The sequence below is a fragment of the Notothenia rossii genome (genome assembly GCF_949606895.1).
Source record: "Notothenia rossii genome assembly, chromosome: 9".
Classification (NCBI taxonomy): domain Eukaryota; kingdom Metazoa; phylum Chordata; class Actinopteri; order Perciformes; family Nototheniidae; genus Notothenia; species Notothenia rossii.
In genome coordinates this window covers 8,784,040-8,802,847 of record NC_136907.1, presented here as the reverse complement: position 1 = coordinate 8,802,847, position 18,808 = coordinate 8,784,040, and the positions used below count along the sequence as shown (strand labels likewise).

Below are 18,808 nucleotides of genomic sequence, written 5' to 3'. Positions count from 1 at the left end.
TCTTATTACATAATCTGCCAGCCTTCAAGTGTATATAGATAGATTATGTCTATGACACAGTTTAATCTCACCACACAACACAATACACACGTACTGAAAATTAAATTTGGTAAAGGTGAGAGAACTTATGCAATAACATTGTTGACACAGAGTACCATACAGTTTCCCTCTTTTGTAACAGCCTGCTGGCACAGAACATCCTCAGGATTACTTATATTGTAACTTAAGTGGTAAAGGTCATTATTTCAAATGTATTTCCATTTAGAAAAAGGCTCTCGGATGTAAGAATGCTACAGTAAGAGGCTGAATGTGTCACACAGAGTGGAAAAGCACAGTGGCTAAACTAATGATTTGAACCTATGCTGCCTGGACCAGAATAACAAACTACTACTACGTGTGGAGTGCTTTTTCAAACACAGATCAATCAATACTGCCTTTGGCTAAACACAGCCCTGGCACTGTTTGCTGAATTTCCTGAATTTTCTACTTTTCTCCAGACCTGGGGCAATTTAGGAAATCAAAATGTGCTTTGACCAGACCTGTTTCAAGTGAGCAGTTTCTTCCACATGCATTTTGAGGAATGTAGAAAGTTTCTCTGGCAAGACGTCCGCCTTAACCAGAGAGAAAGAGAAAGAAAAAAGAGGTTAGTTGAATTTAGGAAATCAAGGATGTCGTTGTGATCAAAGGTTTGCCTCATCTACAGCACTCTGAAAAGTCAACTTCTTGAAGTTTTTCACATTTCTGTGCGTCATTAAATACTGCAAGAGGACTCAAAACGTGTGCGCAGTTGCGGGAATGCGATTCATTCAGGGATGATATTCAAGGTCAAAGACAAAATAATATAACTATGCGTTAACTTTTTGAAAAAGAAAAAAGTGAAATATTAATGAGCTGCACAATTACAGTAATAGTGGAAAAGTAATGAAATATATTCATGTTCATCATGTTCTTCTCATTTTCTGTTTCTTTTACGCGTGCATAAAGACGAATAATCAACTCATCAAGTTGTTTTTCATTAATTTCCAAATGAACATTCAAGCAGGCGCTCTGAATTATTTAATCAGGGTAGCAATCAATAATCAGCTTTTTACAATTCTGAATCAAGGGGCAAGCTTCCCATTTTTCAACAGGCAGACGGATATGAAAGCTGTTATTTTAAAAAAATCCTTGTTTCCAACAGAGCAAAATAAACAACAGGAACCTTTATTGTATTGTAAAAGTGGCAAAATACCTTTTAAGAAATGTTTTATTTAGACAATTCACTTTTACCTGTGTAAAATTAATCACAACAAAAGAGCCTTGAGATTTTAACAAGGCAATGTGCATACTGAGAAACTGTCTGCAGTACGTTCACTGCATTAAGGGGTAATATAAATCAGCAGAAATATGTCCAAAGCTGTTATGGAAGTCTGTGGGAAAGCCTGCAGAGTCAACAATTGTAACACTTGCAAACTATTACACTGCATGGTGTGAAATGCATCACTTCCATTGTGTTGGTTTGGCTCACCCAGGATAGGTCTGACCCAAAAAACATCTCTCAAAACTATTATTATTATATATATATAATATATTATTATAAAACTCCAGCATACAGATGGAAATACTAACACAATTCTGACCGTCGCTTTAATGTTATGATGGATAGTTGAATAAATCCAAAATTCCCTTAAATACATCAATTATACAACATTTTAATATGAAACATGACAAGGCTCATTTAGTTCAATTTGATACTGTGGCCCGGGTGCATTTGAATAAATTGGTCACCTGAAATATTATGAATACCCATTATTCTTTGTTGGTTTATTGTCACACATTAATTTTCTTACCGATAATATTGAACCAGACAGGTGTGCTCGACTGGCTGACAGCCACTACTCCCACCGGCTGAGCCACGACAGCTGTCTCCGAAATAGAGAAATTGTAGGACCTCTGGGTAAACAGTAGAGTTACAGGCGAGGGGACGGGTTTTCGAATCCATTCTACGTGGAGTTTGACAGTAGACCATAATGGGGGATCACCGCTGTCCTCAGCTTTTATCTGAAAGACGGAACAATAAGGAGAAACCAAATATTCAGCTGACACATGCGGGAGCCAATGAATCAGGCATTTGGGGAACATTTAACAATGATAAACCAGACAGGCAAACAAGCCAATGGAGTGTTTAACATTATGTTGGTATGCATGTATTCAGGGCAAGAAAGCATTGAGAAGATATTAGTATTCTGGCCACATTTATGTCAAAACTATGCCAATGAGCTCTGTACTCATCTACATTTACTAACACCTGCAGCTAAGCGACAACCTCCTATCAATAAATCATATTTTACTAACCTCAAAATTGATTCCAGCAATTACAGTTTAATGGGATGGCTGTCCCTGCTTGACTTTAACTACCTCGCTCTACTTTTCACACATTACACAGGAAAACATCTTACTCTTCGGAGGATCCTAGAGCATCTGAGAGGTAATTCTAAAACGTAGCGCTAAGTGGTGCTCATTTAAGAGCAGAACCTGTGAGCCAAATGCATTATTCAAAAACAAAGAAACACAGTCGAAAGAGAGAACATTGGCGTGTTCATAGTCGATCTCACTTTCATGTCACACATGAGTTATTTTCCACTGAAAGTGAGCACAACCCCAAATGGCTCATGGGCCTGAGCGACTAATCAGTGAACGAAACGAATAAGAGAAATCGAGCCTTCGTAGCGCGTACGTAAAAGGGACTGGAGCAGGGTGAATACATTGTCAGCATGAATAATTTGATATACAAATACAACCACAAAAATTGCTATATGTGCTCGTGTTTAAGGAGTGCCATATACTGCCAGAGAATCATAAATGCTTTGTGCCACCTGATGTGCATAAACACAAATGCAGCTGTGCCACTCCATCCACCTGGCGCTCTTGAGCACATTTGGCCATGGAAACGCCAAAAACTAACAAGCTCTCATACCTGGGCTTCTGCCTGATGAAAAATGAACTACGTGACTGTGTTTGTTACTGCCAAATTTGCAAAAATATGGAAGCAGATCCACTAACCTAATGGAACCCAAGTGGCTATGAATCTATTTTGAAGAAAGGAAAATGGGACAGCACTTCGCAAGTGGAAAGAGAGGAGCACTGTTCCTGAGAGAGGACACAGTCTTATCCATAGTAACACAATATGATTAAATATAGATTTATCCTTTTGTTTGCCATGTTGATAATGAGTCGAGACCAAATAGCACTTCAGTAAAAATGTATTTATAAAACACACTTAGAAAATGACACTCACGGTGAGGATGTCATAGCTTCCCGCTGTCACCATCTTCTTGGATGACACCGTGGCAGTCCTGGGGTCAATACTGAACTTGTCTTCCTCATTACCATCGACAATGCTGTAGGTGATGTTGCCATTGGCTCCTAGGTCACGGTCATAAGCGAAGACACGGTACACCGGTTCGCCACGTTTGTTGCGGTCTCGTTCGGTCAAGCTGATGCGATAGGTGACTTCGGGGAAAGTGGGCGGGTTGTCGTTCTCGTCCTCGACGTGAACTATGACCCAAACAGTGGACTGCCGGGTGGTCACTGGGCCGTCTATCACTGTTACCTGAGGAAGTGTATGAAAAGACATGATGAGTTAGTCATTAATGTCTTTTGAACATGGTTTGTCGTGTGCTCTTCTTGCATGAATGTATTTACATCTTAAATCTCAAACTGTGTGGCTGAGCTGATGGGAAATCTCTTTGTGTTATTGATCTCCTGGAGGCGGAGGCAAAGGTCTGATCATTGATCAATTGGATCAGATAAGGGTGAACACCGCCGCTGCCAGCCCGACTGCTCACTAGACTATTAATTACCGGCCGGCAGCAGAGACTGGCAGGCGGAGCAGTGGGTGGCACGCATGGAGCGGCATTTTCTATCAAAATCTCAGGACAGGACAGGACAGGAGGATGTAACAATGAAGACTTCTCTGCCCCCAATTTCAAACTCCCTTTAGGTGTCAATCTTTAGGTATATGATGCTGTAAGGTGGAAGCGTCCTTGCCCAACTTTTATTATTTTGTAGTGTGGTGTCATACGCTGGGTTCGTATTGCATACTGCAGCTGAACAAAGCAGAACAAAGAGTTATTGTGTGTAGTCAAGTCAATTGGTAATACGGAAAGAAAACACCACGCTGCAATACTGCGGGTGAACTGGGGGTTATTTCATTCCATTTTGCAAAAGGGCAAAGTGCTCGCAGATTCAACAGCATTTAATAATGTGTAAGGGAAGTCTGGGGAAGTAGAAGTTTGCTCAGGTCTCTGAAGTGGAGAATCTCTGATTATCATGTTCATCTGCATGCAGAGCAGCAGGAGCATGGTAATCACAGTTATCTGTGTGCCCAGTGTCTGCGCTTATCAAACGCTGGGCAGACAAACTCCTCTCCTCCCTTTTCCCGTCCTGAGTAGAGAAGATAACCGATGATGAATGATTATATTTAGAAATTCCTAAACATGGGGCCCAAAACTACAGCCATTCATCAGAGTTTATGGAGTGTTGAGGGCCTGCCAGGTTTGTCCTCCACACCGTCTCTGTTAATGGTGGCTAGTGGCAGGTGGTACGGCCAGATAAATAATAATACTAAAGACCAATAAACACTTGTTATTCTGTACCTCTAAGAAGTGCTCCGCCTGTTGTTCTCTGTCCAGTTTTCTCGCGGTTGTCTTGATCAGCCCTAGGAATCGTGAAAGAACAACTTCAGATTACACAGACGTGCAGATGGTGGATAGAGACGCTAGATTACAGACATCGTCTCTTCATAATTTAGAGTTTATACAAGTTTCATTAAATTAAAGATGCACCAGGAAATATCAGAGAGGCCAACTCAGTGGACATTTTTGAACACCAGCCAAAAACACATATTTTTTGATTAGCCTTTTATTAGCAACACCCCACTTTAAATGTTCTTTTAGTCTTTATTACATTGTTTTATTTATTTTATAGGTCTTAAAGGATGTTATCTTATTTTATGAATCTAACATGTTTCAATAGCAATATTTATTTTTACGTTGTTTTTGGACATTTTAATCGTTTAAACTTTATTAGAATTATGGCATTTTTATTACTAGTATCTTTTTATGTGTATTTCTATTGTTCCTATATGTTCCCTTTCTTTTATGGGGTTTTATATTGTTGCATCGATTCAGTTGTCTTGTGTCTTATCCGTATTATTTATTTGTATTATCATACCTTTTACCTCCTTGTGTTTATTAACCTGTTAAAATGTTATATTTGTTTGCATGTACCTGTAAAGTTCCTAACAAATAATCTGAGGGGAATTTCTTGTGGTTTATTTTGAACTTGTAATGTGTCATTTTATAAAGCACTTTGAGCTGCATGTGTTGTATGAAAAGTGCTGTATAAATAAAGCTTTTTTATTATTAATATATTTTTAAAAGCCAAACTCGATACTAATCAGGAAGTCTTCCACTTAAAAATGAGCGTATGCGTGCACTAACACGCACCCGTACAGACTAACCCTGCAGTCCTGGCAGAGATGACGGCACTTTGGCACATGTTCATATGGAACTGTATAGCTGAGGGTCATTCGGTTGGCCAGCACGCCACCATGACAGAGCGAAAGGAGTGAGGCTATTGATAGTAACTGTGATCGAACCAGATTATTCCGATGACAACTGCACAAACCGTAGCAAGCTGCAGTTTTGATAACACACATTTTCCTTTGATGGTTTATGTTCACTTTTTTATTTAAAGGTCCCCTATTATACTGTTTTTCATCAATATATTATAGGTCTCAGTTAGATACAAAACATGTCTCTGAAGTGTTTGCCTCCAAACACCAAACAGATCAGTGCAGCATCCCATAATCCCTTCTGTTTCACCCCTGTTTCAAAAGTGCTGATTCTCTGTCAGTTACTTTAGATGAAAAGAAGGAGCCCCTCCCCACGCCCCTCTGAGAGATATTTGGTTAAAAAGAACACAATGGTGCTCTAGGAGGAGATTCAGGTGATAAGGTGGGGGTGGGGGTTACCTTGGTTGCTGATTGGCTAATGGTTACACAAGCCAAAACATCGTTATGACATCATAAAGTGGCCGAAATCTGATCAGCTCATTTTCAGACAGGTTTTTATAGAAATGGATCAGGACAAAAAGAGAGAGAATCTTTTTTCCTGAAACTTTCAGAGTCTCTTTACACAGAGGGGACACATGTTTATGTAGAAAAGACATGGAGAAGAGGGGACACATGTTGATGTAGAAGAGACATGAAGAAGAGGGGACACATGTTGATGTAGAAGAGACATGAAAAAGTGGATTTTGCACAATAGGTGGCCTTTAAGGGTTTTAATTTGTTGTTATTTATTCTCCACACACACAGAAATAGTTTGTGGTAATTAATATCGGCTTTGTTAATTGAGTAAAAACTTTGCTAGTTCAAATCTGCTCCCCTGACATTATCCTCGCCAGAAGGCAAACAAGGATTACATATATACAGGCAATAATCCATAAGCAAATTCAGCCCTAATGAATGACAGTTTTACAATATTGTAAGCAGGCTTTGTATTACAGAATAAATTGATTGTGTTCATCACGATCCTTGTATAATATGTAACATATCTCAAAAGCATCCAAACACTGGAAAACGTGGATCTCGTGTTCTAACACACAAATGCAGAAAGAAATGCATTGATTTGATACAAGTTAAAATACATTTTCTACATGCATGGGCACATTAAGACGCAGACATACACACAAAAGCACATGCACAAATACACGTATAAAGAGGTACAGTATAAGGAACTATTTATGTGTACTGTAGATTCGTTGACTTTGTTACTGTGCTTGAATGGCAATGATGCATTTGTTTTAGGGTAATAAACCGTTGCTTGGAAGTAGGATTATTTTGGACGCATACAATATCTATGCAGTTAATGGATAGACTAATACCACGGTGCAAACTCACACACTTTTACATTTTCGTGCTTGTGCATATCACAGTGTCACCTTGAGCTTGCTATGCAGGCTAACTTCAATTAAGCAAATTAGGAGTAAATCTAGAGCAGCGGTCACAAGCTGAAAGGGGGTGGAGGGGAAGGGGGGAGGGGGGGCTTATTCAGCAGAACATAGAGCGAGTTACTCTGATAAAAATCGATGATCTACAGAGTGCAGCACATCTGCAACAGTACATCCCCCGGTTTGATTGAAGATAGGTAAATATTCTCAAAAGAATCCTCACCCACGCCATCACAAAATGAATGTCATGGCCCCATACATTCCCCCTTCCTTTAAAATACTGTCAGTAGCAAATAAGGATGTGCTCACAATAACTACTGTCTGTTATGTCATTGTATAACCTTTTTTTTTTTAGGCCATGTAAGGGGAATAGCTGTCATATGATTTCTAACTGGAACAAGAATACAAAAAAAAAACTTCTACGCTTGTTCATTGTATATCTTGAATATTGACTGAAACATGTAAAATTGATTTATTAATATCATTGGACAACAAAGCCAGTGCAATCGAACAGTGGGTTGCAGGAAAAGGTCACACAGCCATCATCATTCCATGACGGGCCCTCTGCAAAAGTGCCATTTTTAGAAACCACTACTCCTTCTTCTAACACCCTTTGTCAACACTTGTCTCTTCTGTCTTCGCCCCCAACGGAGGAAGGCTCTACTCTCACACCCAGAGACAAACAGACAGCCCTGCAAGCTGTGACAGCACATGTGCACACTTTGCACACTTTGCACTCGTTCAAAGTTCGGCTTCAATACATTTTGGGAATTGAAGCAATACCTCAAACCCATCAAGCTGACATTTCCAGAGTGAAAATGTATTACTTTAAACCCCCTCAAAACCCAGTTCTGTAAACAACAATTTTGAATTTTGACTGGGTTTTGCAGCAGCTCAGGTCCTCGTTTGGCTGGCTGCCAATTTATGAAATGAAATCAATCGACTGGGTAATGTTTTTTCATCTATCCAATGAAGCCACAGTGGTACATGGAAAGTTTCTGACTGGACAAACAGCGAGGCGTGATATTTATTGAATGCAACTCTCCTTTGGGCAAACTAATTGACTGGAACTGTCATTTTTTTTTTTTACATTATAGTAATAGTAATGTAATGGATATGCCTTTCTAAAACTGCAGAATATCGTAGATCCACATTTTTAAAAGAATACACAAATTGAATTCACATTACTTAATGGGCTTCAATAAGCTAATGGAAGTACACCAGAAGGAGAAAAGACCGCATGAAACATGAAAAACCTATTGCTCAGTTTTTGCAATGAAAGTCCATTTATCACAGTGTGAAGAAGATAGGCATCCATTTGATCTCCATTGAATGAAATTAATGAGTAACAGATAACAGAATACTGTGGGTCTCTGACAGAGAAAGAAAGCAGGACTCAGATGGCTAAAAACTCTCCCCTGTGGCGCGTACACACACACACACACACACACACAAATCATTTGTATACAGCTGTTGGATGTGTGTTCACACAGAGACTCTCATGTGAGTTTCACACATCATGAGGTGGCTTTATCACCATTGAAACCTTGCAATAGAGCTGCCCTCCGTAACCTACTGTAACCAATTAATCAAATGGATTCATTTGCCACACTATCTCTCCTAATCTCTATCTCACACATGTTCATGCTGGATGTATGAACAGTACTAGGAATCGGCTGAAAAAACAATGACAAACTTACTAATGACACATGTGATGGATGCGCCAGAACAGGAACAGAAATGAATCATTACAGCTGAGGAATAACCCACATAAATCATATTTGAATCTCAAGGATTTCAAAGAGTCATGAGTAAGGGAGCCTGCCTGTTTGATGGCTACAGTTTGCATATTGATGAGCGTGTGATGACCAGTGTTTCTCTTTTGGGATCAATATTAGCCTTTTCACCCTTGTTCAGTCCAGTGCACTTCCCTATGTGATATCAATATTGTATATGTATGATGTTGTAATGTAAAAGGCTTATTCACAGAGGGAAAGAGGAAGAGAAACGGACATACTGTAACAACTCCGGTTTGAGTTAACATGCAACCATTAGGGAATGCTTTCTCCCATAATGCTTCATAAGTGCCACATACAGGCCATTGCCTTTTGCTTATTGCATTGACATTTCTTTGAATCAGAGTACAGGTCCCCTTGACATTCTGAAAGTTGCCCTTTGTTGTTTACAAAACACTCACAACCTAAACTAGGGCAGGGATAGCAAAGACTTCAACATTTTTGCTTTTTCCTCAAGATTTGAATAAAACATTCCGCCTCTTTAATAATTCTTTAAGCTTCAAGCAAAGCGTGTACAGAGAATGCACGGGGACCTCTGCAGACATCAAACTTGGCAGCCAAAAGTGAAGCATGTCGGAAATGTGTTTGTTTTATTAATGTGTGTATTCTCTTCAGATATAATGTTAATAAATCAGAATTACTAGAAAAATTAAAATAGCAGAATTGAAAATAGTTTATAGTGCACAGAGGCTGTGAAAAGAGTGGGATCAATACAGGCCCAGTAGAGTTTTCCATCAAAGAGAGAGGTAAAGTCTGACACTTGGGCTAAGAGACTGGGAGTTTTGAAATGTTGTTCAAGCATAATGTTGGGAAATGAGATCCAGTTCACAGGCTGCAGTTGTGAATGTTGTTTATTGTAAGCCTGTTCAAATGCATCGGGAATTCGAGTTTGTGAAATGTCTAAAATAAGATTTTTCTGAGCACATAAAATTCCCAGATGTGAATAAACAATTTGTGTTTCTAGAAGCAATTTGAGAATATATAAATAAAGTATGTGCACAAATTATCTCATAAGGTAAGTCGTGCTAACAGTCTGTTCACTTTTGGGAATACACAGGTACTGATTAACAGCAGGAAACAGTGTGTAAAATGAAAACTCAAAGATTCAGTGTTTCATTTAAAAGGTAACTCCATCAATGTTTCCTTATCATGTCCTTACAAGCCTTTGAGAGTACTAATGTTTAAATGGAAAACGTTTTAAGCTGTCTATCATGAGCCGACAATGTTATAGCTCAGTTGGTGGAGTACTTAAAAATACACTCACAATTTTTGGATCCCACCTTCATAGCTCAATCTAACTAGACTGAAATAGAACCGCCTACTCACTATTACATAAATCAGGAGGCAGGTTTTACCACCCAATTGAGCCACATTCACAGAAACCGGCGGGTGCACATTAAAGGTAAATTGGTCCGGACAGGAACAGGGAACAAAAAGTATCTTTCTGCACAAACCGCAATCACAGACTTTCATTTCTCATGCAGTATTTTCCCACAGGCTCGAGAAAGTAATATACAATCGCAGGCTGTCTGAGCATCATTTTCACAAGCTCAGACTTAAACCCCATGGTGATCCCATGGTACAGGGCTTATTGTGAACCCATATGGTGGTTTGCAGTACTTTTTTTGATTAAAAATCGAATTCCAAATCCAAGATAATACTCCTGAAATCTTTTTGACAATTTTCAGATTTCTTTAACTCTCTGAGAAAACCCATGTTTTTATTCATCCGACTATATATCACATAATGCAGAAATACACTAGTTGTGTGTCCTTCAGAGAACAAAAGTAATGGAAAAGAGAATTGCTTTCAATAATTTAAACTCCTTCTTATCTAGAAGATATTCACCCACACACTCTCTTAATAACAAACTAACAACATGAATTTCCTCAAGTGCATTGCAGAGAGCTTCCACCCCTTAAGATGACTGAAAGCAATATTCAGTTAAGAGCGTGGGGAAGATTGTGTGGAGGGGTAGCTCATCAGTGTCTTAGATGTTTGATTGTGTGGGCACAAAAGTCTTTTTAATTTGTTGTGTGGGATTCAAGGCCTTTTATTGAATGAACTTGGAGTAGGAGGGACATGATGAAAGAACATTATACTAATTTGAGAGGCATGCAAACAGGTAAACACAAAATACTTGGATCATTCATGTGTTACTTGTAAGGATATATCACTTACTAGTTCAATAGTCTAGCACAGGGGTGTCAAACTCAAGGCCCGGGGGCCAAATCCGGCCCACAACTTCATTTTATGTGGCCCCACAAGAGCTTCAAAGAAATATGATATGTTTATTATACGGTTACATGCCGCTTTACAGAAGCTCGTTGCCCATACATGGAGCACAATGCATCATCTCAAATTGGACTTTTTTCTCTGAATTTGACTTTTTTCCTTCAAAATATGCCTTTTTTTATACTTTTTTTCCAGAATTTGGCTTTCCTTTTTAAATCATTTTGTGACATTCTCACTGAAGAGACTTGCAATTATTTGCTAGACTTCTGCTTTCAGACGTAGTTAATTAGGAAGTTATTACCCTATCCGATAATAATCCAATGTACTACATTATTTTATATTACATTTTTATATATGTATTTTTATATAGTCTTAAAGTTACAGCCGGCCCTTTGAGTGCAATCATAATGCGAATTTGGCCCGCAAATGAAATTGAGTTTGACACCCCTGGTCTAGCATATTAAACCGTTACTTATGATACCAAAATGGTTGCATTATAGGTCTTACCTGTTCTCGGGTTGATAGAGAAGAAATTCTGCGGGTTGCCGGCGGTGATGCGGTAACTTAAACGACTGGGAATGGCAGTGAGGTCAGGGTCCTGCGCCTGGATACGGATGATTGACACATCCTTTGGAGAGTTCTCCATGACGACTGGGTGGAAGATAGGATCTGAGGTGAGGGGAGCATTATCATTCACATCTTCTACCTGAGAGAGAAAAGCGGGGGAGGAAAATGAAGAGAAAGAGAGAGTGATACGTTGAGAGAGGGAGAGAAGGCGGAGGAGAATGACAAGAATAAGCAGTGTTGTTTGTTTATATTTGAACCGTCTACTTTATCTGAGTTAAATCTTAATTGGCCTTAGATGTGTTGATATAACATAACCCCTCTAAATCAGAATGGTAATATTGCGTTTGGAATCTTTTTTTAATCAACAACTCATGAAATGCATCTTGCCCTTGGTGTGGGTTGATCTGTTATCAATCACAAAATGGAATGTTTTTTACCAGAAAACGTCATGGATGACGCACTTTAAATGCACGGCAAATTCATTTCCCTTCTTACAGCATAGATCTAGAATATTTATGGCCAACACAGCGTTGATGGAGTGTTTGCTGCGAGGCACAGAGAGCCAAGACGTTCAGCCAGTGAATGAGGAGCACCTGTGCCTGATTAATCTCCCTATTTTGGTCGTGACGAAGCGGCCGGGAGTAAAGTGCCCGCTCACACCGCCACACCTGAATATCCTGAAGCCGAACAAGGCGGTTTGTTTTTTTTATCCACTGCTGAACTCTGCCCCAAAGGGGGAGGGGGGGGGGGGGGGGAGTGTTGGAGCAGTGATGTGTGTTTTTCAGTGTTTAGACTGTGGATTACTTGGTGCAAAATGAAATAGAGGCAGAAGCAGAGACTTCCCTCTGGTGGGTATCTGTAGCTCACAGGCTATAGTTATCCACTGCACTGAGCCCCATTAGCATTTCACTCTGTAGCACAACAATGTTCAGACGCATAAGGTTACCTTGGAGACCACCACTGCAGTAACATTGCAATTCGAGTTTAAGATTTGTCCTGATATGATAGAAATAAAAGTGCCATTAAGCACACTCCAACACAAGCTATTTCTGATATAAAACATCAAACAATAACCGCCTGTAGACTTTAGAATATTCTGCTTCATGAAAAATGTCTTTAGGAGTGACAAAAAAACCAGTCTAAATTATAAATAAGCATGGTGTTTTTTATATGTCGTACTGTGCCTGTCACAGACCCACATGGGTGAGGACGTTCGAAATGAGGCGCTACATCTGTAAGCAATTAAGGTTCAACTAATGAGTTTTTATTCAAAACAGCAACATACAAAACTACTTATTAAGGAACTGCATGATTATGAATGTGGATACAGCCAGCAGAATACGGGTACCTGTATGAAGACTTCAATAGAGGAAGACTGGGGCGTAACTGCTCGGTCTGTGGCAAAGACGCTAAGCCAGTAGGAGTCTTTGGTCTCACAGTCCAGGATTCCAGCAGTGTAAATAACCCCTTTTGGAGCGGAACAAAAAAAGATTTGTGCAGTTGTTACTGGGGTTTGAGAAAGCATATCTATTAGGTGTGTGTATGTGAGTGAAGGGACAGTGTGGGTGTCTTCTGCAGAATGCACTGTCAAAATATCTCATGGGGAAAAGTCTTTCAGTACTAACTTTCTAGAGGCAAATACAGAAATTCAGAGAAAAAACGTTGTGTCCCGGCTTCAGTGACATTCACGGGCATTAGAGGTGCCGCTGTAGTCACCTTCAATGTTTCAGCCTCTCTAAAGCTAATCACAGCTGACCAAACTGCTCCCAGCAGCAATTTGCTTGGTGCTAAACGTACCCTGAACGGCCCTATACACCAATAAAGACAAACGCAGACACTCAGACATTCATGCACAGTGACTGGCGTGTGTTTAGTGGCCCTAAGGAAGATGAGTAGCTGACAGCTCTGGTGACCTCTTGAGAGACAAAGAGAACTCTCACAATGGACGACACATGGGTTCCTATTTGACTTTTTTTTGCAGGACGTCAATGGAAAAAAATGACACACATGCTCACACACTGGGTTTTAGCCGTCACTCAAGAGCACTGAAGCTCAACGGGGGTCATCACTGTCACACACAGTTTATTTGAAAACCTAAAGTTTGGATTAAAAAAGAAACACATATTCAATCATTTTTATTAACAGAAAATAACACAAGTCCACTGAGAACAAGACTGAACTTGTCATAAGGACTAGCTGTTGATGTATTTCCGCTCCGTGCACACAAACTTTTGAAAGCCAGCGTGAGTGTGTGACTTTAACTAACTTTAATAAAGTCAGTTAGAGCTAAGGCGTGCAGTAAGTGTTTTCTCAATGCTTGCAAAGTCATGCTTCAGTTCACAAGCAATTAACCCCAACAAGATGCTAGGCAGAGCTGAGACGGCACATGTGAGAGTAGATATTTGCTTTAGACTTACCTAAATCTCACCACGGCTATTTAATTTCTTATAATTAACGACTGAGTAATGATGTTAGTGAGTTTATGCTCTTGCATGCAAATACCTTCAATATGTAAGTATCACCATTTGAATACTTATGAGAAGTAGCTGTATTAATGGAAGGAGCAGTATTTATTGATGCTTGAATGGCCTAAATTCATATTTCTGAACATAAAATGAATGTGTCTTAATTTTCGCCGTAACCACTCTGCTGCCATGGCAACATGACTGCTTAAATGCAAAATGTTTGGAAGAGAGTAAAAGATGTTTGGGTATTTATATTAACCTCTACATAAAAGCATGCACTTGTGTGACTGGAAGTGGGTTCTTAAGTCATTTGGTATATTTCTCAGCCCCATGCCATGAGTGTTACCTTATCACAGAAAGTGTGTATGTGTCAGGTTATGACTAAGTAGCTGCCCAGGAGCATGCACAATGCATAGTAAATGTGTTTGCTGAAACACATCCTTGCTCTGACGTCCTTGACCATGTCCTTTTCAAACCCCATCTCATCTCTGTCAGATAACTCGACAGAGAGAGGGGAGGAAAACAGAGCTGGCTGTTTCAAAAGCTCTTTGAACTTTAAGACCGACAGGCACTATTCACTGAATTCAATATAAATCTGACTTGACAGCATCCATTCTCACCATAAATAACACACTTCAAAGAGTGGAAAAAAAATGAAGGGGTCATGGCATAATTTCTAATCTTGAAGTTCACAGTACTCTTGGGTTTACATCCATCTGTCATGTCTATTCAATACCCCATTTTTGGGAAACCGGTGTAGGGGTTCCACTATTGAATTTATGCCGCCGTATCAAATAATCAATCCCAAGATTGATGAGGAAAATACTGTTTGTATTTCTCTAACACTTTAAGCACAATCGAGTAGCTCTGCGTGTGGCAGGAAAGAAGACATTGAAAGTAAAGCTTGTTCTTTTTTTTATCAAATTCAGGATAAATTACTTTTCAAAAGTTTGTTTCCCTGGAACTCAAAGACAGCTTTATCCTGAGAACCCAATGAGAAATAGCAGGGTTTGCTTCCACCCTCACTGATGACAAGAATACCAATTATTGTTCAAAGTACAGAAGTGCTTAGGATTTAAGCCAGAGAAGATCCTACTTCCCTTTTGATAGATAGCTTGTACTCTCTATCCATACTGGAGTGAGTCATCTTAGCAATCTAAATAGCAAACTCAGGAAATCAATAAACATTCAATTAAGTATATGACAGACAATGGTGATGTCATGAGCAACACAAGATGCATCATCGAAGCCAATTTACGAACTAAAGGAGGAGGTAATGTGCAAGTTAAGGCAGTCTTAACAAAATAGATTCTTCACACAATATCTAATTCTCTCCGACCCTTTTACTCACTCTCACTGTCTGTCTCAATCTATCTGCACATACTTAGTTTTGGCACTAAGAGCCACAGATTGACAAGCAGTCAGAGCCGAGCCACTCAGCATGGCAGCTAAATGCATGGTGGGAGGACAGTGCGGTACTCTGCCCATGCCTGACAACACAAACATCTACGCTACACGATAAAATGTAACACTTGATGAGATGAAACTTGGAATGGGCTTACTGTCTCTTCTCAACTGATAGCAAAAAGGGTTATGGACTTTTTAAGTTGCTTATGGGGGAATAGCTGCAACTAGAAAACAAATTCCAGAATATACACTATTTATATATATATAAAAGCCAGGGAAGAAGAAAGCATTATTTTCTTTTGACAGTTGTTATGCACTTCCCTTTTCCCTGCATCCTCTTCTTGCTTCACTTCCACTCCCCTCTCCCTCCACTTTCTGCTCTAACAATCGTTCTGCTTTTGCCTGGAAAATCTGCACTCAATAAACTTTCTCACTGCTGTGATGCTCCCTACTGAGGTATTAATACCAGTACGAGTAAATAAAAGCACCAAGTACCAATGAAGAAGACTGGCTGTCTTCTGCAACACTGTTTTGTCCATCACTACAGCATGTACACATACGTTAGTAATTATGTATACATTTAGTATATTAAAAGGGACACTTTTTCCATTTGGCAATCTGTTTCTCTCTCGCTTCCTCTCAATAAAGTCAATACTAATTACCCCAGTTAAAGTCAATACAGGCCTCCAGTGCGAGTCCTGTACAGTAGGGACCAGCGTGACAAGAGGACAAGAAAGAGGCAAAGGAGGAACGCTTTCGTAAAAATAACAACTCAAATCAAACGTAATGGCTATTTATATATATAGCCATATATTGTGTTGTCAAATCCTATTGGAAATAGATATTACAAGTTGTTACTAAACAATATTGCTGTAATTATACACATATTAGTGACAAATGTGGGTTAAGATACTAATTTACACTTCTATTTCACTTGCTATGTTTGAGGACTACATAGCTGTTCACACTGACTCACTAAATAACCTGCATAATTAAAATGCATTGGTTAATAAGAAAGTGATATCACCTGTTCTTACTGTACAGTATATCTATATTATCTTGGTATATTATTATATTGCTGCTACTTGATTGGCAGAATGTAGGATTTCATTTGACCTGCTGCGTACATCTGTGATACAATACAATACAACGATAGCACTTTGATTCCAAATGTGCATGCTTGTACAAATTACAGGACCTGTCAGTGGTAAGACGTTCCATCAGTTGTAATTATGAGGCACTACTCATTACGGGTTACCCTGGAGAATGGGTGAATAAGGGACTGATTTTGGAGCTTGAATGTTTCAGCACCATGGAGAGAGAGAGATTGGGCTTAAAAGCTTCGGCAGCAGGGATAAAAGAGAGAGAGACAGCGAGCCTTGATAAGAAGCCTTGATGGGAAAGTGAGAGTTCTCTAACCTGCTTTTGTTCACATGGAAAAATCAAATGAGTCCTCTTCCTTGAACGGAAATATAGAAAATGGGAGAAAGTTGGCATTTCATTCTGTACATGAACTAACATGAACTGTCCTAATTTCATACAGGGTATTTTATACACTTTATCCCTGGGTGAGTGAGTCTCTCTTTGGATCAACATGTTTTTCAGCTGCGGTCTGACAACGGACAGTTGGAGACGAATGCACACTTTTTTGTGTCAGGCCTCTGTAAAGAAGTCACAGTGATTTCACTACTTGAAAAGGATAGTGGAACTGTGCAGGAAATCCTTGATCAATGTTATCCACACTGCATTGGATCAGCTGTACTGAGCGGCCTGAGGCTCTGCCAGTGTGGCTGCCATGCTGCCCTCATTACAGTAATGATCTCCCAGTACACAGTGAGGCCCATTCAACACACTGACTGACTGTAACTCACACCCTTTTCCCGGTGTGTCAGGGAACTCACACAGCGTCAGAAAATAAAACCCTTTCTCTTTTCCTCCGTCCCCAAATCTTTTAAAAACGGGGGGTACAACGAGCGGATGCAGATTTGCTGCCGATATGTCAAATCGGCGGCGGACCCACAGAAGGTTGCTATCAGAAACAATGCCTGACGTGTTTTGGACTTAATCTCGTCTTTGCTTACATTAGCAAGCTAAAAAGCAGGTAATAAAAAAAGGAACTCACCTTGTGATAAACCCGCAAGAGAAAAAGCATTTGAGCTCCATACTGTTTAAGAAATAATCCTTGATGTGGTTTAGAACAGGATGGCGTTTTATCACAGCAGAATTTAACTTTATCTCCGGTAGAATTCTGATCAGGCATTAGCTCCGCCTCCTCTCTTTTTCTTTTACAAGCTAAGGGCCCAAAATCCGCGTTTCTCTAACAGGGCTGCAAAAGAGGGGTATGAGCAGTATGAGGCATGGCTACAATGGGTGATCTGTTTGGTATTTGAAGCAAAAAAAGCTTCACAGACATGTTTTGTATAGGTATGGCCCTACAATATATTTTTCCAATATAGCATAATAGGTCCACTTTAACTTCACATGAGAAAGTCATGGCAGAAGCATAGTACGATTTCCTAAACAAACGCAAATCACTTGGGTGTTTAAATTCCATGCATGGGACTGTGAAGTAATGGAGAGCCACTTTACATAAATAAGCTTCCATATTGATCTTTTGTCGCACCTGTGTCTTCGTCAATGGTGAAAGTGCCCAGTCCGCTGCCTCCTCTGACAGAATACCTCAACACCCCATCTCGCCCCTTGTCGTCGTCCTTAGCGCCGACAGTCAGGACACTTGTGCCCGCTCGAGAGTTCTCCTTCACTGAGCCTCTCACAGCAAAGTCAGAGAAGTAGGGTGCATACAAATTCTCGTTGACGTCCACCACCTGAAAAAAGGTAAGGGTTTACTTTCATTTTGACTGGAAATCTGAAAAATGTACTGAGTTATCTGTAGTATCATACAGAATAAATATGCATAACAGAGCTTTAGACTGATATAAAATACTACTTTTAATTACATTACAACTAGCAGCTTTTCTGATTAATACATGTTTGCTTTGCAAGTGTACCTTAAATACTCATTTCAACAGAAGTTAATAACACTTCAATTAATTAAATGTAATCTATTTGACACGTGAAATTAATCAACGGACCTATTCATGTCAATTTCAAATTGATAATTTAGACTTTGCTTGTGACACACATTGTCTTGTACTTGTGTGTGTATGTTACGCACCTCCACCTCCACAAATGTCTGACTGATGAGGCTGGGTATCCCTCTGTCCTCAGCTTGTACTGTCAGGTTAAACAAATGTTGTTTCTCAAAGTCCAGCTCCTTCCTTATCCTCAATGCTCCGCTCCCAACATCAATCTGTAAAAAATGCATTACAATCCCATGCATCA

At 39.7% G+C, this 18,808-nt stretch overlaps 1 protein-coding gene across 1 annotated transcript in view; it reads right to left on the bottom strand.

Annotated features, from left to right (window-relative positions):
• Window positions 1-18,808, bottom strand: part of fat3b (FAT atypical cadherin 3b) — a 65,489-nt gene that overhangs the window by 42,270 nt on the left and 4,411 nt on the right. Inside the window, exons 3-10 of the mRNA XM_079647177.1 lie at window positions 18,642-18,776; window positions 18,090-18,291; window positions 12,943-13,061; window positions 11,535-11,733; window positions 4,638-4,699; window positions 3,278-3,592; window positions 1,830-2,040; window positions 540-611 (exon numbers count right to left, since the gene is read on the bottom strand). Of these exons, the coding sequence (XP_079503303.1) occupies window positions 540-611; window positions 1,830-2,040; window positions 3,278-3,592; window positions 4,638-4,699; window positions 11,535-11,733; window positions 12,943-13,061; window positions 18,090-18,291; window positions 18,642-18,776 (1,315 nt within the window). The remainder of the gene's footprint in view (window positions 1-539; window positions 612-1,829; window positions 2,041-3,277; window positions 3,593-4,637; window positions 4,700-11,534; window positions 11,734-12,942; window positions 13,062-18,089; window positions 18,292-18,641; window positions 18,777-18,808) is intronic.